This window comes from Coenobita brevimanus, chromosome 110 (assembly GCF_032717465.1).
Source record: "Coenobita brevimanus isolate Jiangsu-jjx chromosome 110, ASM3271746v2, whole genome shotgun sequence".
Taxonomy (NCBI): domain Eukaryota; kingdom Metazoa; phylum Arthropoda; class Malacostraca; order Decapoda; family Coenobitidae; genus Coenobita; species Coenobita brevimanus.
The window spans coordinates 27,466,592-27,492,428 of NC_137063.1; the positions used below are offsets into that span (position 1 = coordinate 27,466,592).

General features: G+C 42.6%; 1 protein-coding gene across 1 annotated transcript in view; it reads left to right on the top strand.

The window, feature by feature from the left end:
* The window catches only part of msps (msps cytoskeleton-associated protein 5), a 608,635-nt gene that overhangs the window by 447,378 nt on the left and 135,420 nt on the right, over window positions 1-25,837 (top strand). Inside the window, exons 27-30 of the mRNA XM_080286226.1 lie at window positions 2,307-2,409; window positions 15,910-16,134; window positions 18,638-18,825; window positions 23,863-24,025. Of these exons, the coding sequence (XP_080142352.1) occupies window positions 2,307-2,409; window positions 15,910-16,134; window positions 18,638-18,825; window positions 23,863-24,025 (679 nt within the window). The remainder of the gene's footprint in view (window positions 1-2,306; window positions 2,410-15,909; window positions 16,135-18,637; window positions 18,826-23,862; window positions 24,026-25,837) is intronic.

Consider the following 25,837-nt stretch of genomic DNA (forward strand, 5'->3'; position numbering starts at 1 on the left):
GTATTTGGCAAGTTTCGGTGCTGTATAATAGTTGTCTGTATACAGCATATGATTCCCACCAGAATACCTTTCAAGGAGCACTTTCACTACACAGCCTGAGAAGCTAAGGGGGTATGTTTTATCCAGATCGACAGTGCTGGCTGAATAAATGACAAAGTCAAGGATGTACCCCGTCTTAGAGTCGCACAGTACAAAGAACTTGATTCCAAAGCGATGGCGTTTGCTTGGAATGTACTGCACAAACCTAAGATGTCCTCTGAACAAAACCAAGGATTCGTCAATGACAACCTTCTGAAAGGGGTGGAAGAATGTCATAAACTTATCCTTCATTCTGCTCAGAATCTCCCGGATCTTCCAGAGTGGATCGGTTTGGGAAGGTACATTGTTGTCGGCAAAGTGCAGGTTTCCCATGATGTTCCGGAAGCGATCTCTGGCCACGTACTGTACTTATTGAAGGTGGGTGAGGGTAGTAAGGGGTCCACTCCGAAAACCTTAGAAAGGCAGCCACAAATGTGATGTAAGTACCGAGGCAGAGGTACAGTCACTTCTAATTCCTCATTCTTTGGTTCTTTTTCATTTATTTGATGCTTTATGTCCATTATTGGTGTGAATAAGGTCTTAAGTAGGTGCAATGCATGTCCGTAGGAGTTATTTAGGTGGCTTTCAAAGTTAGGATGGGTTAGGGTCCATAAGTACCAGTCCAGGGGCTGTTGCCCACTATCCGGACAGGACCACTTTCCGGACATGCCTTTGGCTCTATTACATCGGATAGTGGAGGGATTACTGTATTTATTAGTTTTTTCAATGTTGAAAGGATTGTATCGTAGGAGGGACGCAGGGCGCTCAATTCTTCTGATGAGCACTGTATATATAATGTCTGTAAAATCATGATACAGAAGTGCTAAATGACACATACACCATAGTGCAAACTTAAATGACATGTATAATGGTGTTTAATGGTGAAGTGAAGGGTGGTGGGTGATGGTGCGGGTGGTTGAGGATGATGGATAGCTACAGCAACATAGAAAAGCACCAAAAATGACATTTCATCCACTTATCTCTAGGGCAACTTAGTAGCATCTAGACACTCATTCAAGTAGTCATAGGTAAGTAGAGAGGTTTAGCTCTCTTGTGCATATATTATTATTTTTTTTATCCTGTGTATTAATATGATTATTCTTAATTGAAAATGGGTAACTTTTGGGTGGATTGCCACACCAGGGGCCTCGCTTTTGCCACCTTTGCCGCATTCAAGAGGTTAAACACCTCACTCCTTTGGAGATTGTTTGTATCCTTTGTTGTAATGCATTGTCATCCTGGACGAGGTTTCTTGGCAGGACAACATTTGATGGGAGGCCACAGACACTGATGGTCACTGCCATCACAGACCATTCTGACTGTCCAGTTCGTCATGCCATTTCTTTGGTAGGAATATTCTCTTGCTTCCAGGTGAGAATATGTTCCTTTTCCACAATAGTTAGATTGGTAGCACCAATATCTAATTCCAAGAGTGCACACAATAACAACAAATACAGCGGGAAACAGTATCCAAAGGTTTTGACTAGGTGTGAAATCTGCAGTACTAAGCCATAGTTCAGCCAGTAGGTGACAGAGTTTGGCTTAAACACAGCATTTGCTCGAGGGATGCCAAGAGGGATGCCAAATGTCACCAGACAAATCGACTAATAGTATGGTGTGCATTGTAAATGGAACGGGCTGTTCTTGGCCATTGTATTTTCATGCAGAGCGACCAGTCCCTTTTGTGGAGAGTGTAACAGTTTTGATCTGACTTAGGCACTGGACCTCTTCAAGCATGAATAGAGACTGAACATATCTATCTACTGTATATATCTGTAGCCAAAAGCCATAGTCCCGTTAGGGGTGGCCATTTTTCGTTGAGTTGGTGGGGCTCTAACCCTCCCCCAACCCCGCTGTTAACACGTAGGGAACACATATGGGTTGGTTATATGGTTACCACCCAGCACTGTAAATGTTTTCATGGGTTACACGAAACCATTTGGCTTGTTTCTCAATGTAAAGCCACCTGAAAAGAAAAGAAGAGTATTAATATGTGACAGGAAGGATGGGAGAAATAGGAAGAGAGAGGGCAAGCACAAAGTCAGTGATAAAAATGAAGGAAGAAGTAGGCAGCGCTACATCAGGTGAGTGGATATGTCGGGGTGTGCAGAAAGAGAAGGAGGGGTGAAGAGAAGGGTTATGATGATGATGTTGATAATTGATGTTGATGATGATGATGATAATTGATGTTGATGATGATGATGATTGATGATGGTGATGATGTGCAGAGTGGCGAGGCCTGGATTCAGTTCCATTGGGCGGCCAGCAACGGCAACCTCACAGATAGAAACAGAAGGGGCGGCACAAGCCATCAACATGGTTATATCTCAGGTGAGACTGTCCTATATTCCACAATATTCTTTCATACCATGTACTGTATGGTAAGCCCATTTTATAAATTGTCCTTTTTATGTATTTATATTTCACTATAAAGTCCACAGTAAATTGCAAAAAAATTACTTTTAAAGCTCTGTTGATAACTGAAAGTGTGCTTGGCGAGTTCTCCAGTTTGTCATACCTGGTGACTACCAGTTATGTAGAAAACGTTTTGAAATTTTGTGTCACACCATTACAGTGAAGACTCTCTGTATAGTCATTGTCTTCCATACCACTTAAAGTATAGTCTTCTGTTTACATACCACTTAAACTCCATCTCTTCCATAAAATATTTATTATAGTCTTCCTATTCCATACCACATACAGTCCTTTTCTTCCTCCATACCACATACAGTATAGTTTTCCTCTAACATACAATATACAGTGGGTACCCAAGTTCAGCGTAATGCGAGTCTAGCGATTCGCAAGTTAAGAGGAGACTGCTAAAATATCCCCCTCTCATCATTAGTGGACACCTCTCTCGTGTTTAGCGATATTTTGCTGGCTACAACCCTTGGAATGTGGTGCTTCTTTGTTCCGCGGCCAGATTTATGACATCACCAAGCGGGAACAGGTACAGTTTCCAAATGTCCCCAATCTTGACATTTTCCAATAAATCACATAACAGAATCTGGTGTGTAGTTACATATATATATATATATATATATAAAAAAAAAAAAAATCATATTCTTTAGCATTCTTATGGTAAAAATTATAAATATCAAGAACTGATTGTTGAGGGAAAAAAATAAAAAGTACAGTACTGTACTTGGCAAATGTGTAATCAACTTCAGGGATGCTCGGTGGCCTTCACCTCCCTCCACCCTCAAACGCACGTGTGGAGGTCAAGGGCAAATAACAAACAGCAGCGCAGTATTTTGTATTGATTTGTGGGACAGTGTCGGGAACAGCAACTAATTATGCTATGTTCAGTAGTGGTTGGAAACCTACCTCAGGCGAGGGAAGTAGGCCAGCAAGAGTAAGGATGAAAAAAAAAAAAAAATTACTGAATATGAAAGAGAAAGGTGAAATTTTAGATAAACTTGATTTAGGGTTAGGCCCAAGTGCGGTTAGAAAATTTTTGAAGATCAATGAATCTACAGTCAGAAGCATGAGGTTGAAGTGTGATGCAATAAGATCATACCTCAGAGGTGCACGTGGCAGCTCAGTGATCACAGTGGCACATATTGTACACCCAAGCAGCAAGCTTTGATAAGGCAAACTGGGATGGATTTAGAAATTATCATGGTTAGTGATCCCAATTCTAACCAGTCCTACATTTGCGACTTAATACTAGCTGGTATGGATTTATTCATACCAAGTCAACAGTTCACTAAAAGATCGAACTCTCCAAAGTGGTTTGATGGCAACTGTGCCAGAGCGACAGCCCAAAAGTCATTAGCATGTAACTCTTACTTAAAATCAGAAACATCTGAATCACTCTCTCAATTTAAAATTGCTAGAAATTATGCAAAAGTTGTAATAAATCTAGCTAAATAAAACTTTTTTCAAAAGCAAGCATCAGAACTACTCATCAACCCTAATGACAATAGAATATTCTGGTCAACTCTTAATTCTTTCAATAATAATTTTAACAAGTCAACATCCATTCCCCCACTAAAATCTTCAGATGGCAACATTACAAATAACCCACGTGGGAAAGCTGATATTTTTGGCAGTACATTTGCCAGAAATTCTACCATAAAGGATGCCAGCCAGAACGTCCCAGTACAAGAACTTGACTCTCCCGAAATTGTTCCACTTAAAATACAGACAAAATACGTAAAATCCATCCTAGACAATTTATCTACCAACAAAGCTCCAGGCCCAGATGGAATTCTGCCAATTGTTTTGAAAAAGTATTCCCCTGAACTTGTCTCTGTTCTAGCTAAATTATTCAGACTATGCATACGTACATTTTCATTCCCAAATTCATGGAAAGAAGCCAATATCCACCCAATTCCGAAGAAAGGAAGTTCCTGTGACCCCTCTGATTACAGACCAATAGCTGTTACATCTTCTCTTGGTAAGGTATTTGAAACTTTAATTAATAAGCACATTGTTATACATCTTGAATCCAACAACTTAATTAGTGATAGACAATATGGTTTTTGCCACAAAAGATCCACCATTGACATACTCAATCTCCTAACTCATACCATCCATCAATCGATTGACCTACATGGAGACTCTCATGCAGTAGCCCTTGATGTTTCTAAAGCTTTCGACAGAGTATGGCACTGTTTGCTGCTGTCCAAACTCCCTTGCTATGGATTAACATCTTTTGTTCCTTTGATTTCCTCATATCATAGGGACAGGAAAATAAGAGTTAAAGTAGATGATGTATATTCCAATTTTCACTCAGTTAACGCCGGCGTGCCACAGGGATCAGCCCTGGTGCCAACCCTGTTCCTGGTTCATATTAATGATCTCTTATGTGTCACCCACAATCCCATCCGCTCATATGCAAATGACTCAACACTACATAGTTCATCCACGCTCAGACACCCATTTACAAAGTCTAATATCTCTACCTCTCAACTCAGTACAGCCATCTCCATAAATCAAGACCTATCTACGATCAGTGAATGGGGACAAAACAACCTTGTCTCGCGTAGTGCTAGTTATTAGAATGTGAAACAGCCGAACTCACTGGCCTCACACTTCCAAGTGAGCGTGCTCCGCCTGCATACTGCAAGACCCTTCTGATGTCACCACTCAGAACGTAACAAGTGCGTGCGCACACACACACACCAACAGCAATATGCACTAACACTCTCGTCCTCTCTTCTTCATCCATCCATCCATCAGCCAATCCTACGTTGTCCCACGAGGAGCGTAGAAGCCCGGGGCTAGGCAGTTGGTCCTGACATTTAAGATGAGAGTGACCAGTCTCACTCATCCCTGAGTGGCATTACGTGAGCAATAAACCCCAACCATCTCTTGGATATAAACCTTCACTGGTTCGATCCGATTGGAGCACAATAATTACCCACTAAACTACCAGGCGCCAAAATTTGGTTATATGGTTACCACCCAGCGTAGTAAATGGTTTCCTGGTGTACAGGAAACCATTTGGCTTGTCACTAAGTGTAGAGTCACCCACAAGCAGAAGGAAGAAGAAAGAATGAAGGAAAGAAAGACAGAAGAGGGAGTGTAAAGTCACCCGTAGGCAGAAGGACGAGGAAAGACTGAAGGAAAGAAAGACAGAGGAGGATGGAAGGAAAGAAGGATGGAGGAGAGGAAAGGACAGACACCTGAGAGCAGCACTACATTGAGTGAGTGGATGGTGAGCACCCTCACCTACCACACAATAGATAATTTGATGAAAGATCCCAAGGACGAAACTGAATGGATTATTGGCATCCTGTACACACTATGTATCCAATACATAGACGTTTGTTTAAGCACCATTAAAACCCAGTCAGTAACCACATACAGATATGTGGCGTCCCTTGAAGTATTATAATCCTTCTAGTCCCGGCTGACTGCTGCACGCAGCCACTCGGTCGAGGCACCTTTCTTGATGAGACAGTCAGCCAGTTGTTGTGATGTATCCACCCAAGACACTTCATCAATCTGCCCTCGTTCCAACACGTCTTGTAATACAGTAGTGTCAATGTGCAATCTTCTGTCTTCTACACTCCTACAGGAGTAAAGGGCGTCCACCAGACTCTCGTTATCGACGAAACAATTGATCTTGAAATCTCCACATCCAGAAACCTCCTGCAATATGTTGGCGAGATATACAGCAGTTTCAGCACATTCAAGCTGCGCCAGTATTTCAGCAGGTAAAGTAGATTTGTCGACCCACCTGATCTTTCTAGTCTGCCAGAATACAGGTAAGGGACATCTTGCCCCACTAGCATCTCGTAGGAAGATCACAAAGCCTCCCTGAGACCCATTGCCTACAAGGTTGGCAAAAGAGGCATCTGAAAAGCACTTTATATAACGTTCATCGAGTGGCCCCATTCTTGGAATGTATAGCTTCATGTTGTCAGTCTTCACCCTTGCGATCGCCTTGTTGAGCCTAAGCAAATTTGCTACGGTAGCTCAGTTGCTAGTCATACTCAACTCACACACATCAAAGGCGATATCTGGTCGAGTGTGTGTGGCAATCCAATCGAGTTCCCCAATTAACGCTCGGTACTCAGTATTCTCAGACTCAGACAGCTTTCCTGATTTTACTGCTGCACGATGTCTGCTCAGCGTGACGGGTTTCAAAGACGAAGCGTACTGGAACTGGTCAAACATTATGCTGCCATCGCTGTTGGAGATGACATTTAGACTAACATATTTGAAAGCTTTTGATTCCGAACTGCTGATGAGGAATATTTGGCTCAAACGGTTTATCACTTGCTGCTCAAACTCACGTGTTCCAGCCCAAAGGAAATCATCGACATAAATGCATATAATGCCTTCAATCTTGCAACTATTACTCCAAGAGAGCAGTGCTGAATCCAGTGATGACACTTTAGCTCTGAGACTCAACAACTGATCTTTAACGCGCAGGTACCAATGCCTAGCAGCATCACTAAGGCCGTAAACCGTTTTCCTTAGTCTCCACAGCTTACTGTTTGCATATTCCACTCCCAGCCCTCCAACTATTGTCCAGTTGCTTTAACGTCCTGTATTTTTTAAGTTTTCGAGTCAATTCTCAATAGAAAAATTTTAAGGCATCTTTCCTATCACAACCTTCTCTCTGATCATCAGTACGGGTTCTGTCAGGGACGCTCCACTGGCGATCTTCTCACCTACCTTTCAGACTCCTGGTCATCCTCCTTTCGGGACTTTGGCGAAAGCTTTGCCATTGCACTTGACATCTCAAAGGCTTTTGATTGAGTCTGGCATAATTCTTTAATTTCCAAACTGACCTCTTACGGTTTCTATCCTTCTATCTGTGCCTTCATCACTAGCTTCCTTATTGGTCGTTCTGTAGCTGCTGTTGTAGACGGCCATCGTTCTTCTCCTATATCTATTAACAGTGGTGTTCCTCAGGGCTCTGTCCTATCACCTACTCTCTTCCTTTTATTCACCAATGACCTTCTAAGCTGTACACCTAACCCTATCCACTCATATGCTGATGACTCCACCCTTCACCTTTCCATTCGGTTCCTGCAACGTCCATCTCAGCAGTTACTTCAACAAACAAGGGATGAGGCTATGGCACACCTAATGTCTGACTTGGCTTATATCTCTGACTGGGGTAAAAATAATCTTGTTGTTTTTAATGGATCTAAGACTCAGTTCTTACACCTATCAACCCATCAAAATCTTCCACAGGTATACCCACTAATGTTTAATACTATTCAGCTAAATCCTGCATCATCCTTGAACATGCTTGGGTTTTCATTTACTTTGGACTTATCTTGGAAAGATCATATTACATCTCTTGTAAAATCTGCTTCCAAGAGATTGGGTGTGCTAAGCTGACTCCGTTCTTTCTTTACCCCTTCACAATTGTTGATTTTATACAGGGATTTTATCCACCCCTGTGTGGAGCACAACTCTCATGTGTGGGGAGGCTCCCCACATACAGCTCTTCTCAATAGGGTGGAGTCAAAGGCTTTTCGTCTCATTAACTCTCCTCCTCTTACTGACTCCCTTCAACCTCTGTCTCTTCGTCGCTCTGTTGCATCTTTATCTCTTTTCTATCGCTACTTGAATGGTCACTTCTCCTCTGAACTGTCTGCATGCATTCCTCCACCTCTACGGCGGGCGCGTAGCACCCGTCTGGCAGCAAACTCTCATCCCTTTTCCTTCCATCTCCTTTAATGCAAGAGTTAACCATTACTCCCAGTCCTTCATTTATGCAACAGGTCAACTCTGGAACTGTCTCCCTTTGTCTGTATTTCCTGCTGCCTGTGATCTCCAGTCTTTCAAACGCAGTGTGTCTTGGCATCTCGAAATGAATGGATCTTGAATTTGGCTCTCTCTTGTATTTTGTTTTTCTCTTGGAGGGGACTCTTATTGCGGGCTCATGGCCTTTGGTTCCTTCTTCCTCGCATTAAAAAAAAAAAGAAAAAAAAAGAAAAGGAAAAAAAAAAAAGTTAAACAGTTTTCACGTCCATAGCATGGCACTTCCATTGGTTGGTGGAGGCAAATGAAAGTGCCAAACGCACAGCCTCTTTTGAGCATGTAGGAGAGTCTTTCCGGAGATCCACTGTGTCTTCCTCAAATCCTCTGGCGACTAAACGTGCTTTAACAATCGTCTTCTCGTTTTTCATTTTTTCCGTCACAACCTATCGAACTGGTATGGCATCTTGCCCAACATCATCTACTTCCTCATACACGTCATTATTCTGCCAGTTTGTAATTTCTTTTTCCTTGGCGCATAATACGTCTTCAGAGTTGAAAAGAACAAGCATCTCTGCTTCATCATCAACTACTTCCCATGTGCTAAAATCATTGTGCAGATCCACCCAATCAATATTGCCATCAGAGTCCCTCTTCAAATTGTAGCAGTGTTTGTACTTTCCAGTGGCTTTACCCGCCCGACTCACAATCCTTCCAGTCACTGACTATCCAGTTTCTGAATGTATTCCCTTTATACGTTGACCAACAGAAACCTTGGGAGGCTCCTTAACCGGAAGAGAAATTGTGGGAGGCTGATTATCCAGAATTGCACCATTTTCCGACTAATCATCCGGTGGATAGTCATTCAGTACTTGCGAAGAATCGTCATTAGGCTTCTCTTGGACTACACTGTTCTTCTCATAACTACTGACGCCGTCTCCAACTGTAGTATTTCATTCTGGAACACGTGCTAGACGACACACATGCACTCGCACGTAGACACCGCCGTATCTCACCAGAATTTGTTTTCCATCTCTGCCTCTTACGATTCCAGGACCATGCCATTTATGACTGTCATTTCTTTAGTAGAAGACCACATCTCCTTTTTGGATGTCGTTAAAGTCACTCGAACGTATGTTGTGCCGTGGAGCCCCAGCCAAGCGTTCACCCGATTCAGTGTTTATAAACTCTTGTCTTGCTAAATGAAGAGCATTCAAATTGTCCCTCACAATTTTTGATGGTGATATATGTTCCAAGGCTGGAGGATCATTTGCATACACATTAGGCAGGCCAGGGTTTTGACCAAAAATAAGTTGGTTAGGAGAAAAACCTGTATAGTTGGTGAGAGCATATCTTGCCGATACTGCCCAAGCCAAGGCCATATCCAAGTCACACTGGCCATCAGCCATTATCTTCCTAACAATGTCACCTATGACTGCATTTTGGCGCTCACATACTCCGTTGATCCATGGACTCTGCAGACGTCATCATGATCTTGATATTAAAGGCCTCTCCCAATGCTCGCATTTCAGCATTGTTGAATTCACACCCAAACAGAACAATCCAGCTCTGAAATATTCCTTTGATAATGGTGGTCGCACAGTTGTCGGCAATTACAATCGCAGTGGTCACCAAATCAACAAGGACTAAGAAATAATGCCTTCCCAAAGCTTTCAAATCCATAGCTATGGCTTCGTTAAACTTAGATGCCATGGGCAAACTGATTACGGGTCGGGGCTAAGCTCTCTTGTACTTACAACAGACTGTACATGCATCAGATACATCCTTGATAGCTTGCTCCAGTTCTGAACTTTTAATTCCATCATCTGTAATAAGTCTGATTAGTATAGCTGACTTTGGGTGTCCAAATTGCCTGTGAAGCTTTGAAGCCTTTTTGTCTACATCACCCCTAAGAGATGCCAGTGCAATTGTTTCACAAAATTCTCGGCCTAGTCACAAACAAATTGGAAGCAAGTAATGGCCTGAAGATGAGGACTTCAAATTAACGATAGTTCCACAAATTTTGAACTGGTCACTCTCAAAATCAATCACCATTTTTGTTTTTTTAATGGAACGTTTGCTCAACAGCAAGGGAATATTGCAGCTCATCACAGCAGTCACAATGGTTGCACACATATTTCCAATGTAGCAGGACAGAGTAACATGTTTGAGGGATGAAACTGTGACACCATCAGCGAAAGTAAACGTTGAGGATGATCTTTCTTCTTTTATAGCATCATGTTCATAATCACTGAGCTCACTTAGATAGCAATTGATCCATTCAACCCCACTTACAGTTGTAGAGCACCGTGTGTCTAGAACAGCACATCCCTTAGATTCTTCTACTAGCATCTGTAATTTACCTCTACTAGCGGTATCTTGTGCATAGCCCATAAATAATGACAGATGCACTGTTTCATAATTTTCTTCTCGACTGCCTTTATTTTCATATGCATCCGGACAGTCACGTGCCCAGTGAAATCGAGAATCACATACTAAACACCTTGACACCTTACCATCAGGCCTGAGCGGGTTCTGCCTCCTGCCGGTGGATGACCGTTGGGAAATTCTAGCAGACACAGTTGAACGGCCATCACCACGATCTCGATCACGTACTGCACCACCCCGAAACGTTGTCCTTCCTTGTCTAGTACCCCTAACGTAAAACATTTCCTCACCCCCGACTTCGTCACTCCAAAAATCTGTTTCACTCTTCACCTCGCTGGCAGACACCGATGCATCTTTCTTCCTGCAAATTTCCCCAGCTAAAATACGATTCGGGGCAGATTTCATATTTTCATAAGTTACCTCAGTTATCGCAGACATCACTAGTTGTTCACCGTCTGAAAGTTTGCATGAAGCCAGAAGAATAAAAGCCATCACAGAATTCGGTAGTTGCATGTCCTGTTTCGTAAATTTAAAATAAACATGCTCGAATTCTGCCACAAATTTACGAATGTTCATATCACCAGGTCTTCTGAAGTTGTACAATTCATGATAAGCTGGAAACTGCCGACGTCCTTTGTCCACGAGAAATAAACCGTCTAATTTATTCAGCAAGGTCTGAACACCATTATCTTCTTTCAGTTCAGCAGCATCAATTTCTGAAGATGCCACCCTCGCTCTTCCTGACAATGAAAGGTGAATGGCTAGAGCTTGCTTCTTTTTCGGTAAGTCCGTCAGTTTGTACCAAATGTCGATGTCCGTCTTCCAACTCCCATAGGTAGAATCTTTTTCAAGTTTTGGAAGCCACTTAGTTGAGCACGACGCCATTATGCTCGAACTACGCTCTGCTACCAGTATTAGAATGCGAAACAACCGAACTCACTGGCCTCACACTTCCAAGTGAGCGGGCTCCTCCTGCATACTGCAAGACCCTTCCGATGATGTCACCACTCGGAACGTAACAAGTGCGTGCGCACACACACACTAACAGCTATATGCACTAACACTAGTTAAACTAAATATATACAATTTACTAATAGATACTGCCAGATTCATATATTACCTTCAGTGCTACTGATATTCCCAGTTCCATAAGTATTGAAATTCTCGGCATCTCGCTTAACATAGCCCTCAGCTGGACCTCATATGTTAGATCACTTGCTAAAATCGCCTCAAAGAAACTTGAATTATTGTACAGAGTCCGTAACTTCTTCACTGACGAGCAGTTAGCTATAATTTATAAGAGTCATGTGAGCTTTCAGCTTGAATATTGCTCACCCTTGTGGAATGGATGTGGAGAGGTTGCATTAAAACAACTAAACAAAATTCAGAACAAAGCTGTTAAATTTATTAACAACCCTGCCATTACAAATATACTACCTCCCCTACAAGTAAGAAGGAATGTTGCCTCCCTTGCATTATTTTACAGATATTTTAATGGCAAATGCTCAGACGAAGTTGCTTCCATGGTGCCGCCTCTCCATGCCTTCCCTTGTGCTACACGGGCATCTGGCAGCGCTCATGACTGGAATGTCACTCAGCCATTTTGGAGAACTTCTGCCCATCAGGATTCTTTCATTCTCCGAACTGCATCTCTCTGGAACTCGCTTCCCTAGAGTCGTTTCCCTCCAAACTTCAACCTGCAGCAGTTCATGTCTAACTGTTAGAGATACTTTATGAACAGGGGACTCCAGTAATCTGGTGTATGTGTGTGTGTGTGTGTGTGTGTGTGTGTGTGTGTGTGTGTGTGTGTTTTGTTTTGTTTGTTTGTTTATTTGTTTTTCCTTTGTTCTGTTTAAAAAAAAAAAAAAAAAAAAAAATGATGGTCACAACAGAACATTATCTAAGGAGGTATATATATTGGCCACAAAAGTGAACATGGAGTGTGTGTTTCCTCAGGCCAGGCAAGGCGGAAGATGAAAGAAATGTATGAAGCTGTTACACGCAAGTTGATCATTAAAAGCCCACCACCGTTCAGTGCAGGTGTTGGTTGGTTTGTATGCTTCAAAAAGTGACATTCACTGAAAAGTGCTCATGCACTTGGAGAAGCTGCAGAGGCAGACCAACAGCAGCAGAAGGAATTTTTTTTTTATGCGAGGAAGAAGGAACCAAAGGCCATGAGCCCGCAGTAACAGTTCCCTCCAAGAGAAAAACAAAATACAATATAGAGCCAAATTCAAGATCCGATCATTTTGAGATACCTGGACACACTGCGCTTGAAAGACTGGAGATCATAGGCAGCAGGAAATACAGACAGAGGGAGACAGTTCCAGAGCTGACCTGTTGCATAAATGAAAGACTGGGAGTAACGGTTAACTCTTGCATTAGAGAGTTGGACAGAAAAAGGATGAGAGTTTGCTGCCAGACGGGTGCTACGCGCCCGTCGTAGAGGTGGAGGAATGCAAGCAGACAGTTCAGAGGAGTAGTGACCAGTAAAGTAGCGATAGAAAAGAGATAAAGATGCAACAGTGCGGCGAAGAGACAGAGGTTGAAGGGAGTCAGTAGGAGGAGGAGAGTTAATGAGACGAAAAGCCTTTGACTCCACCCTATTGAGAAGAGCTGTATGTGGGGAGCCTCCCCACACATGAGAGTTGTACTCCACACAGGGGCGGATAAAACCCCTGTATAGAGTCAACAATTGCAACTCATTGATGACAGTGGATAAGATGTTCGGCAAGTGTTTAACACAGATGAAACTTGCATTTATTGGTAACAACAACCCAAATCAGCCATAGTAAGCCAAGAAAAAAAGCCCAAGGAACATTAGCCTAATAGACAGTGTTTTAGCATGCTCTTAACTGTTAATGCAGCTGGGGATTGCAAAATGAAACGCCTCGTCATCAACAATGCTGGATTTCTGATCCCCTACCGCAACTCCAATATGAAAAAACTAAATGTACATTGGGCAGCTAACAAAAAGGGATGGATTACCAGCAAAATGTGTGGACTGGTTCGACAACACATTCCTCCCAGAAGGAGAGGCCTACTGCAGATGCAGGAACTTAGCATTCAAGTTGCTGTTGCTGCTTGATAATGCTCCAGGTCATTCACACATTCTCAAGGGACGCCATCCAAATTGTGAAGTTGTATTTCTCCCTCCAAACACAACCTCTGTTCTTCAGCCTCTAGACCAAGAGATAATTGCTAATGTCGAGCTGGAATTTTACCATAGGGCCTGGGACCAACTTGAGGTAGCACAGGACAATGACGAGGTAAGTTACAGTAATTATTTTCATTAAAAAAAAAGTCCTTGTACACCTATTCTTATTCAGCTTCATTTCGACAGTTTTCTTCATTGTCATTGATTATGGGATAAAATTATTGTGACTAAAGTAACTCATTATATTCATTAATGTTAGGAAACTGTTTTTGACTAAACTCGTCCATACTAAGCCTGAATAAAACTATTTTTTTTCGTTTGGTTACCCCACTTGTTTTTATATTATTTACATTATTTCTGCTGTATCGAGCTAAACATAACTGTAACTTTTTGCCGTAATAAAAAGCAGCGTACAATATATTTTGTAAAAACAAGGATAACAGAAGGAATGAAAGAAAAAATTATTTCCATATAAATATGCAGATTCTCCAACAAGTTGAAGATAAGGTGGAGCCAGAACCAGCAGCTGGCACATCGGACAGTCAGGAAGCACGTTATGATCATGTGGAATCAAACAGCCAGCACCACCTAGCCAGCGCTACAACTGAACAGCTGGCGACTCGTGCAGCACCGTTGCCAAATGGAGATACCCCGGAAGAAGAAATGAAGATTTTTTCAGTTTCTTCAACATCAAACAAGGAGTCCATCTGATGGTTGAATGTTGGCATTACATCAATGCAGCAACAATTCATCATGGATGGAAGAAAGTTCTTCCTGGAGCAGACATAACAGCAACAGTGGGTGGAGGGGAGAACTGTGAGAGGCAGAGCACTGTGGTGGCGATTACAGCTATGGTTGAAAGGGCCAGAACAATAAGAGTTGGTGGTTTCAACTGTGTGGAGGCTTCTGATGTAGAAGAAATGGTTGGCCAGACAGTTGTTGATGAGTGTGGAAGATATGATAGAAGAAGATCAGAAAGCTGAAGAAATAGAGGAGAATGAACAAGGACTGGAACAACCACAAGGTGAGCCAACCACTCATCAGCTTACCGAGATCTTGGCAGTTGCTGAGAGAGGCAATCACTGAATGTGATCTCAGTCTTGGATAGCATGAAGCCTATATTGAATTTATCAAGAAAAGCACTGCTGCATATGAAGAACTGCACAGAAAAAGAATAAATTTGAGATACCAAGCATTAATCACATGGTACACTGCATGCAAGGTACAAGCTACACCTCCAGTTCTTGTCCAGGATCCTGCTCCAGGCAGTGACGGCAATCAGGAAGAGAATTCGCTGTTCCTTGATGATGACTCTGAAGATGTGGGTAATGATTTAGAAGTATTTACTCTGAGGGATCCTTCACCAGGTGCTGAATGATGATAGACACTTAGCAAGGTGGGGGAAGAGTCGGGTGAGCCAGGTCGGAATGGTTACCTCTGATTTTGTCCTTAAGAAAATGATTGTTTTTTTTTTATTACTGATGAGTTTTAATATGCCCAAACCTTGCTTAAATTTTAATGTGTTATGCACTAAATTATTTATAGTGGCATTTGAGAAAAGTTAAGAGGCAAATGAAACGAGTTGGAAAGAACTGGTGGAGTGAAGCAGGATGGTGCCTTGATGCTTTTAATGAATGAAAATATCTTCTTGTGTGTTACATAAACCTTGCTAAAATTATACTGTACTGTGTTGTGCAGCAGACTGCTTATACTGTAGTTTTATGTGAGAGAATAACTTGAACCACGAGGTCATTATAAGTGGATACTGCCACGAGTCAGAAAGAACATAGCTATTTACGTGTAAACATATATTGTGAGTTCGGCAATAATTGAGTTCAGTGTGGTGCAGCCAGAATAAAGCAAACGCTAAACTCAGGTACTCACTGTATAGTCTTCCTCTTCAACGTCACTGATACTGTAGTCATCTCCTTCATACCACATACAGGGTATAATCTACCACATCCATATCTCGTACAGTATATTGTTTTTCAAAACTGTTTGTAGTTTTCTTCTGTCACACCACATAATGTCTTCTTCAATACCATGTAGAGTAAAAAAAGGTTTAATTGCTGCCACTGTTTTGTCAGTCCATCATTCCCTCTTCTTCTGAGCAGGTTGGGACTCCCGATGCCAACACGGTAATCACAGCTCTATCCCAGCTGGATGAGGTGCTGGGGTCAGAGGAGCGAGCCATCCAGTTGGCACCACATGTGGATCAGCTGCTGATAGTGGCTACCCTTCAGTACCGCCTTGTGCTCAACACCAAGATGGCCAACCTCAATGTCAACAAAGAGGAGTGTGTCCGCATCTACCGCTCGCTTACAAACTGCCTTATGATGGTTTGTTTATTTGCATTTCACTGACTATACTGTTTGATAGCCTTCCCCCCCCCCTTCTCTCTCTCTCTTTCCTCATTATATGTGACCCTTGAACAACTGTGGCTCATTTCACAGGTCGTGTTATATGACAGTTATCCTTTGTTGTCATATCTGTGTGTCTGTAGCTATGTCCCTTAATATCAGTAGGGGAGGATGCAAGTATTTTGCCTTCAAGTCACCCTTCCTCGGCCGTTAGGCTGCCTGCACTTTAATGTAGACCGCCCTCATCTACGTACCTCTCAACCCCATCCCTTCACCTCATCCTCAGTCTCTCAGTCCGCCTCACTTAAGCATTTCTAGCCAGTCTTTCATTCTCCAATTCCTCCTCATGGTTAAAATATTCCAGGGTATTTGTACTAACACTTTATCACCACAGCGCCATTAAATTTAAATTGTTGTTTTTCCATGAAGCTGTACTTTTTTTTCCCTCAGATAATACATTTCCACTCCTTTCATCATCCAGTTATCCAGACTTCATTTCTGTTTATTAAAAGAGCGGTTACATTCTACTAATATTGTTCAGTGCCCAATTTACTTGCTCTTCTTTGTAGCCTTTTAGTGTGCAGGCTGTGCTCCATCCCTGCTGTACCTCCCCTCCCCCTCCTCTAAAACCTGTCCTTACTGCATTACTCAGATATTTTAAGGCATCATGCTCTCCATTTCTTACCCATTCTGCCTCTGTTTGCACTCTTTGCCTTCGTTCTTCTCAGAAACCAAAGTTTTATCCTTTGCTACGTTCAGTTTTACATTTCAGTTTTTACACACATTTCCAAACCTATTTACCAAGCCATGCAGCTCTCACTCATTTGCATTGTAGTGGTGCCTTCAAAGGCATTGATGATATGTGAATGATTGTGTGGCTATTTAGCTGACCAAGCTGTGTGACGGTTCACCTGTTTTTATGGTCTCTTGTTTTTTGTCTCTAAATCCTAACAAAGCATCATCTCAGTGGGAAGTAGTGTTGGAAGATTATGATTTTTTAAAAATTGCTTCTATTCCATATTTATTTATTACCTGTCCATCTTTGATGCTTACTGTTTTATCACAATCCAGTCAATTCAGTGATGGACATTTTGTTCATGCTATCTTCAGATAATTGTCACTTTCAGACAGACTTTTTGACCTGGTTGGGCTAGACATATCCATCATTACCTGATCATTGCTTGAGGTCCTTCCCAAACTGATAATTATTATATGATGATGGCAATAATAAAATGCTAATGGTGACTTGGGGCTGGAGGGGTGAAAATGAATCGAGCCTGTCAACACACTTCCCTGTTTTTGTTGGTTGATAAACCCCCCCCCCCCCCAAGAAACAACATTTTTAGGACTAATGTAAGCTGCTTTTTTTTTATTTTACTTTTTGCTGTGATAGTACTACTTTCTCATGGAAAGTTTGAAAAGATGCAGATATTTTTAAGGAATGAGTTTTTAGAATTAGTTAACTGTTGGTCACTTGTTAAAAAAAAATAAATAAATAAATAAATAAATAAAAAATAACTCATGGGTGGTGGAATTGTAGTATTGAGTTGCATCTAGTACTGGAGAATTTTATTAGAGTGAGTCATAGGAGCATGGGAATTAGTACAGGGAGTCCCCGATAAATGAAGCCCCAATATACGAAAATTCGAAGATGCAAAAGTGAAAAAATAGGACTAATTCCTCTATATGAAAGGCATATGCTTTGATGGTATGAAAAGTGCTATGAGAAGATGATTCAAATTTGGCATGCGACCAACCGCAGTGCCACTATCGTGTATGGCGAGGCTAGCAACTACCTCCGCTTCATCCCAGTCTGTTCCCGCTTCCCAGTTGTGTAGTGCTTGCCTTCTGTACTCCAAGAATCTTTTGCATCTTGCATCATGCCACCCAAGCGTCCTTCACCTTCATCATCATCTGTGGAGCCTCTCAAAAAGAATCAACACCGAACCCTGACACTGGAGCGCAAGCTTAAAATTATGAAGAGGCACTAGGAAGGCCAGGGTGTGAGTGAGATCAGGCCTCACCTGTATATATTGTACAATACTGTTTTCTATTTTTTACTTAGTAATTTCATAAACAACCGCTTAAAGTTCATGTAGCTTTTATTAACATTACTGTAAATTTAAGAGCTTACAACCAGCCTAGTACAGTATAGAGTAGTTAAATGACGGATTTTGGGGGGCTCCTGGAACACATCTCCTCATTTTCTTAAGTTTCTTATGGGGAAAAATGCTTCAATATACGAGAAATCGATATATTGTATGAAAAATTTTAAAGGTACCTAACCCTTTCGTTTATCAGGGACTCCCTCTGTTATCACCATTAACCTTTTCATGCCAATTCAGTTTTAGCTACAGGTATTGCTGGATAATTTATTTGTATGAAAGTGTGTCACTGGAGCTGGAGAGTGTGTAAGGTGAACCGTGGTTTCATAGTGATGATGATGATGGTGATGACAAAACATTATTCTCTACCACTGCAGGTCTTCAACAACAAACAGCTGGGAACACGTGCCACTCGTGATGTGTTGCGAGATGTAGTGCATGTACTGATACACATCCTCTTGGACCCCCGCCTCTCACAGCTGGAGGATGGACCACAGATCATTAGAGCCATCAATGTGCTGGTTGTGCGTATCGTTGAGAAGGCTCAGTTCACACACGTCTTCAGGTGGGTGTCATTGTGTTTTTTCTAATTTGGTTAAATTGTGTCACATTATATTTTTTTTTTTTTCGGTGAGTTTTTTTTTCTTTAACCCCTTAAACGTGTCCGTGAACAGTCGACCCCCCCGAGTGGCTTGGTTGTATCGCGGTCTGAGTACTTGTAGGAAAATATTAGCCAAAAATCAGACATTAACCCTAGAACATTATACTTGGTATGGCAGATAGTACTTACATTCAGCTTTCTCCAGAGACAGGTGTTGAGCCTTCGTGGACTACCCAAGGACTTGTAGAGACTTGCAAAGTTGGGTAACCAAATCTTCACTTTCACACCTCCAGCAACCCAGTTTCCCCTCTACCACAGCCTCATTCTGTCACAGTAAACTTTATACTACAACGCAAAGGTAGTTTGGAATCCGTATTTGTACAATAAGCACTGAAAATAAGGCAAAAATCAACGGAGCGTACGGCCGACATGCAGCGCGGCGGCGGTCTTCCCGTCACTCAACAAACATTTCCATTTTCACAGCTAAAAACATGTATACTACATTATTTTCAATCATATTACTTCCCAAAAGATCACCGCGGCGCGCTTTTTATTCCGCCTTACGCCCGTCACTTTATTCTCGTTCCTGTCGGCCGCTTGCACTGACTCGGAAGAGCTAGAACTCGCCATAATGTCACTTTGAAAGCCTGCGGCAAACTGACGCTAAACAGGGGCAATCTGTGCGAAAAAAAGCTGGTGTTACAACTGGAGAAACTAGCGTTTCCTGTTAGCATAAACTGCTTGTGAGAGGAGAGCGCAGATTTACAGTTCTGAGCACTCAGAGTGCTGCCATGTATCACAGCCAAGCTGGCCGGGCCGTGGTGGTGGAGGGGGGGATGGGGGAAAAACGCGATACTTGGCAACAACGGAGGTCAGTAGTACAAAGGTAAAGTATGCTAATTGTAGCTAAAGGGTGGTGGTACTGATAGACAATACCAGCTGGAGCCTGCTTGCCCGCAGTTATTCAAAATTTACTAGAATCGCAAACGTTGGGTCTGGTTAGTACTTGGATGGGTGACCGCCTGGGAACACCAGATGCTGTTGGCATAACGTTCTCCCTACGTGTCAGGTGGGGTTGGTGGAGGATTAGTGCCCCTCCCTGTAAAACAGTTAACTCTAAGCCCTTGGCTACCCCGTTTGGGATACATGGCGTCTGGCAATGAATGAATGAATGAATGCAAACGCGACGATCCGCCGTTATGTCCTTTTCGCCGAGCGTCGCAAATGCGACGATCCGCGTTTAAAGGGTTAATAATAGAATAGTTCAGTGTAAATTGGATTAAATACAAAGTTTTTATTTTCAACCGGTATGTTACTTATGATATTTTTTCTCTGTTTGGAAGCCATATATCTCATGAATGTAGTACGTCCTTATGGCATCGAGTGAAACATTCGGCACCTAGAGGGTCAGTGGGAAGAGAATTGGGATGATGAAGATGGCTTAATGGTTAATATCCCAGAAATGTTGCAATAGTGTCATAATAAGTTGCAAATACTTTGGGTTCCTTGTTTCTGTGTTAAATGTTTTTTGCCCAGCATAATGTGAGACTTAGTAATGTACCAAGTTTGATTATACTGTACAGTATTTATTCTCTTGGTTAAATGATACATGCTTCACAAGAATTATTATAGTTTGTGGCCCAAAGTTTATCAGGACACAAACCCTGTGGACAGTGGGCAGAAGTTGCACTTCTTCAGTTCTCCATCATTCCTTCATGGGATAGGGATTCAGGTGTTGAATGATTGTGTTTAAGTGGACAGCAGAGCAGGTGGGTTATGTTAGTGCCAACATGTGAAAGTGTCCCTCTCCGGCACCTTAACTCCTAAAGTACTGATCTCATTGATTGGGCTTTTTGCGCAATTTCTTGAAAGGACGAGCAACACCGATCATGAAACATCCACAAAAAACTGGCGGCAGCTGGCTCCACCCCAACTGTGACGCAGATGGCTTCTGACCAATCAGAACTAAGTATTGGGAACCCAGGCCCGTAACCAGGCTGTGGGGGGTGCACCCCCACCTCCCTCTCGCCACGTCCCTCTACCTCACTACCTGGTTGCTATCCTACCTCCCACCGCTCTTACCACCACCACCACCACTCCCACACTCTCCTCATGCAACCCCCCCCCTCCCATGTGGATCCCCCCATGACTGGGGGAGGGTATTTCCCCCCTACTCTCCTTCCATGTCCCTGTACTCCACTGGGCCCTTCCTTTGTGTCTTGTGGTGGTCTCTTCCCATCTGTCCATCCCCATACTCCCCCTCCTGGCCTTACCACCTCGCACCACCACCCCCAACCCCCCACCCGAACCCCCCACCCGAACCCCCTGCCCTCACCCCCCCACCCGAACCCCCTGCCCTCACCCCCACCCCCTAACACACAGTATCTTTACCTCCCCAGCCTTGAATATTGTGTGTTTTTTACGCTTTATGGCGCGTTTTTATTAAATCATTACCTGTAATTTATTCATGTCTTTGCATACAGATATGCACACCACAATTATCTTAGCTGTCTTTATTCGAAACCCACATGAAAAAGAAATTTTATTTTATGCCGATGCATGCAAACATGTTGGAGCCTTCAAAAACGAAAAGAAACGAAACAAAAACTAGCTAGATTTGACAGTTCGGAGGGGAGGGGAGATTAGGCGAGGGGAGGGAAGGGAAGGGAGGAAAGAGGAGGGGAGAGAAGGGAAAGGAAGGGGAGGGAGGGAACTGGAGGTATGTGGAGGGGAGAGGAGGGGAGGATAATTTTTACTATTTATCATATTTTTATTAGGGGGTTCATGACCATTTTCCCTAGCTAGATTTGACAGCTCGGCAGGGAGGGGAGGGGGGAAGGGAAGTTAGGCGAGGGGAGGGGAGGGAAGGGAAGGGGAAGGAGGGGATTGTAGGTATGGGGAGGGGAGACGAGGGGAGGATAATTTTTACTGTTTAACATATTTATTGGGGGAGGGGTTTGTCACCATTTTATTTTTTTCTAAGCACATTACAATGGTTTATAACATCAATACACACCCAAAAAAATTGACTTTGGTGATTTTTTTACGTATTTTTGTGAAGAAAACAGGTGTGAGCGGCGTACAGTATTTTCTTTCTCTCTGGGGCGTGACGGGTAACTATTATCAACTTTGACGGGCCATAGCTCGGTAACTATTGGGTCTAGGAGGTTGGGGTTTTCGTTTTCAGGTGTGTAAATTGAAGCTCTATAAATCGGGCATAAAACTTTTAACCTTTGAGAAAGTTGAAAAATAGGCCAGTTTTTGCATCCTGGGGGGCAGTCAGGGCTGGAGAATTGCATACCCTAGGGGTTAAACAGTGCAATGGTGATTAATTCACATGAAATGTGGTAGGTGGTGCCAACCATCATCCAGTCACCTAATGTAGTGCTGCCTAATTCCCTCTCCTTTCTCATTCTGTCTCTGTGTCTGCCTTCCTCTCACCACACATTTTCCTTTCCTTCAAGTCACTTCCCCCCTCCTCCCCCCTCCTTCCCCCCTCCTCCATCAGATAGGTATATGTGAAGCTACAGAATGTGGTGAAATTTTTTTTGGCCTATCTAAAGGAGCCAGGATTTTGAGGGCTTGAATGGTGAGTGAATGGAAGCGTGATCCATTGAACTGGGCAAACTTAAGCCATCTGGATGTTGCTACTTCTCACCCTACCCTAGGGTGGGAAAGGAGGTCCGGATGATGATGATGATGATGATGATGATATGCTTCTTTCCACTTCATGTGGCTCTGCTCTGAGTACATCGGGTGGCTATACACTGAGTGACAAGTCTGATGGTTTCTTGTAACCTGGGAAACCATTTATAATGCTGGGTGGTAACCATATAACCAGGTAATTTATTTGGTGACATGGAGCCCACTAATGGTACCCCTGTTGATGAGGGGAAGAGGAGCAAGTGAGGCTTCCATCCAGGAGCCAAACCACCACATTATTCCCCACGCCTTGCCAAACAGCTGCAAAGGAAACTCCACTCACTGCACGGGACAAACCAGCATTTGCTTGACTTCAGTTGATGGGTCTTCTTGGCCAGACAGATTGGGTTTGATCAATGACAGCAACAACAACTGATATAAAACATACTCTCTGATGCAGAAGTTGTATATTTTTGAGATAGAACTGAGGCTTTAGTGGTAGTAAATATCTTTTTCAGGCCTGTGGATTTTCTTGTAGTTAAATATAATTGTGTGGTGGTTGTTAGAATAAAACAGAGATATACAGTATGTTAGGTCTGAATGAGAAATATCATTAGGATTATTATTGCTAATGCCTTTACTGTTCTGACATTCTTCTGAATGAGAAATATCATTAGGATTATTGCTAATGCTTCTACTGTTCTGACATTCAGGTATTTAAATGTTCCTTTTTTTCCTGTTGTCATATTTAAACCCATGCTCGTAAAGCAAGAGTGGAGTATTGTTTCATTTGGTGTGGTTGTGTGCATATATGTGTTTGTGAACTAATGGTAAGGTCAGTTTACAACAATGTGATCCAGTTTAAGCCAAACCAGGTGGAAGGGTTGGGTTTAAGACAAGGATGAAGTGGCTCCTCTTTGAGAACAATCAGTCATAAGGTAAGGTTGAAAGTCTGACCCTATAACTCAGACAGTTTTGATTCTGTTTGAACCAAACCTGATGGAAAGTCAGACAAGGATGAAGAGATTCAGTTGAAAGCAATAAATCAAAGGTCAAAGTCGGAAAGAAAGATCAAACCATTTTCAATGAAGAGATTCAGTTGAAAGCTAAGTCAAAGGTCAGAGTCTGAGAGAAAGACCAGTTCAAACCATTTTCATCTAGTCTGGGGTGGGCTTGGTAGTGGGATTGATGGTCGAGCAGGGATAAAGCAATTCAATATTGAGAACAGTTGGTTGGAGGTCAGAGTCACATGTTCTTTGGCCATTAGACCAACTGTAGGGTATGTGTGTTGCACTCTTTTAGTGGTCCTTCGTATCACGTGTATTCTGACGTCTGTCTTCTTTCTTCGATACTGTATAGTGCACTGCTGAAACTTCTACATCAAAGCGTCGAGAGTGGGGGTGGGTGCAAGTTCACAGAGCTGGTGATGAAGTGCAACTGGAAGGTGATTCGCATCCTCCAGGCACGCAACAATGATCTTGACCTCGACCAGATCCTTCTCGACATTCACAACTTTTTAGTGGTAAGGACCAGACATAAGGAACTACTTATCTAGCCCATTTTTGAACAGATTTAAGCCCTTTTTATTGCAGCTTAAGCACTAGTCTAATCTTTATGTTTCAGATACTGGGAGGCTGCTGAAGCTGTGTGTGTGGGTGTGTTTGTGCGTGCGTGCATGAATTTATTTACGTAATTGTATTATACAGATTTCGAGCTAAGCTTGTTTTGTCTTGTCTCTTTTCTACAAATATGTACAGTATTATCCAATCTAGATTTAAATGCTTGTATGCTCTCTTCTCATGCCACCTCTCCCTCTAAATTATTCCTGTTGTCTATAGTTCTGGTTGGAAAACTAAATTTCTTTACGCCACTGAGGCATCAACTCCTCTTCAGTTTGAATTCATGTCCTCTTGTACTTCAGTCATATTTCACAAAGAGGTCCTTTCAGTCCACACATTCTATTCCTCTTACTCCTCTACACATTGCAGTCAAATCTTCCCTCTCTCTTATCTCTCTCAGAGTTGGCAGTTTCAGCTTTTCCTACCTCTCCTTGCAAGACAACTCCCTCAACCTTGATGTCAATTTTGTGGCTATCCTTTGTATTCTATAGTGCTGGTGTACTTTTTGAAGTGTGGTGACCATCTCACAGCTGCATATTCCATTCTCGGTCTTATCATGATCGCTATTAACCCGTTGAGAGCAATAGGCCTCAAATGAGCACGGTTTTCAAAGGCATACCAAAACTGCGCCACAAGGAGTAGGTGGCTGAAATTTGTATGGGAAATAGGGGCAGGTGGCAACTCTTGATACCACCCACTCACTGCCTCACACTGCCCCATATACACTCAGAATATGTGTACGAGGACACCATGGAGTGTGCACATAAATTTTCCTCATTTTCCTCCCGTGACGCTGCCAGCCCCACACCAGGTGCTAGGGGATCTGCGTGCACACACACACACACACACACACACACACACACACACACACACACACTGCCATTTCTAGCCTTTTGGGGGCCCCTATTTTGTGAAACTATGGTGGGGGGGATTCTAAACCCTCTAAGGTGGTGCTGTTCTGGTGCCGGACATCGTTTCCATGATGAGTTGTAGTTTCATACTGTTTTTACATATTACATATAAATGTGTTTAGTCATAATTAAAGAGTGTGTAATACAGTGTGATGATAACCAAACGCCATCTTACTGTAAAGTGTGGCATGGGAACGAGTGAGCGACCAGACTTGCACAGCCCAGCATTTTCTGTCATAAACAACGAGGGTAAGGGAAGGCGATAAAGAAATATGAATTATATATATGTTAAGTCTTGGGGGAACACGTATACCCTACTGGTATACTTTAACCTGCTGCGTGCCGGTTACTCCAAGCCCTAAGTGTCACCCCCATGCCAGCCAATTTTTTATTTATTTTTCTTTTTTTTTAGGCTAAAATGGTAGATTTTGATGTGAAAAAAACGAATATGACCATAAAAAAAAACTCACTGGAGGCTTGAAGTACGTTTTTCGTAGTCTCTCTGGCCGCCCGCAGGTGTGAGCATGCAGGAAATCCCAGGCAGTGTTGAGAGGAAACCCGTTTTCTATGCAAGGTAAACTCAGATATTCTCACCAGCATGACTCTGGGAAGGTATAGGAATGGTCTTAACACTTTTCTTCCCCCCCCCCCCCCCCAAAAAAAAAAAAAAAAAAAAAGAGAGAGAGAGAGAGAGAGAGAGAGAGAGAGAGAAAGAAAAAAAAGAAATCGTGTTTTTTGGGGAAAAAAATCACTTACTCATGCAGTACTATACATATCACCATGAGTGCATTGTTTTACAGTTAC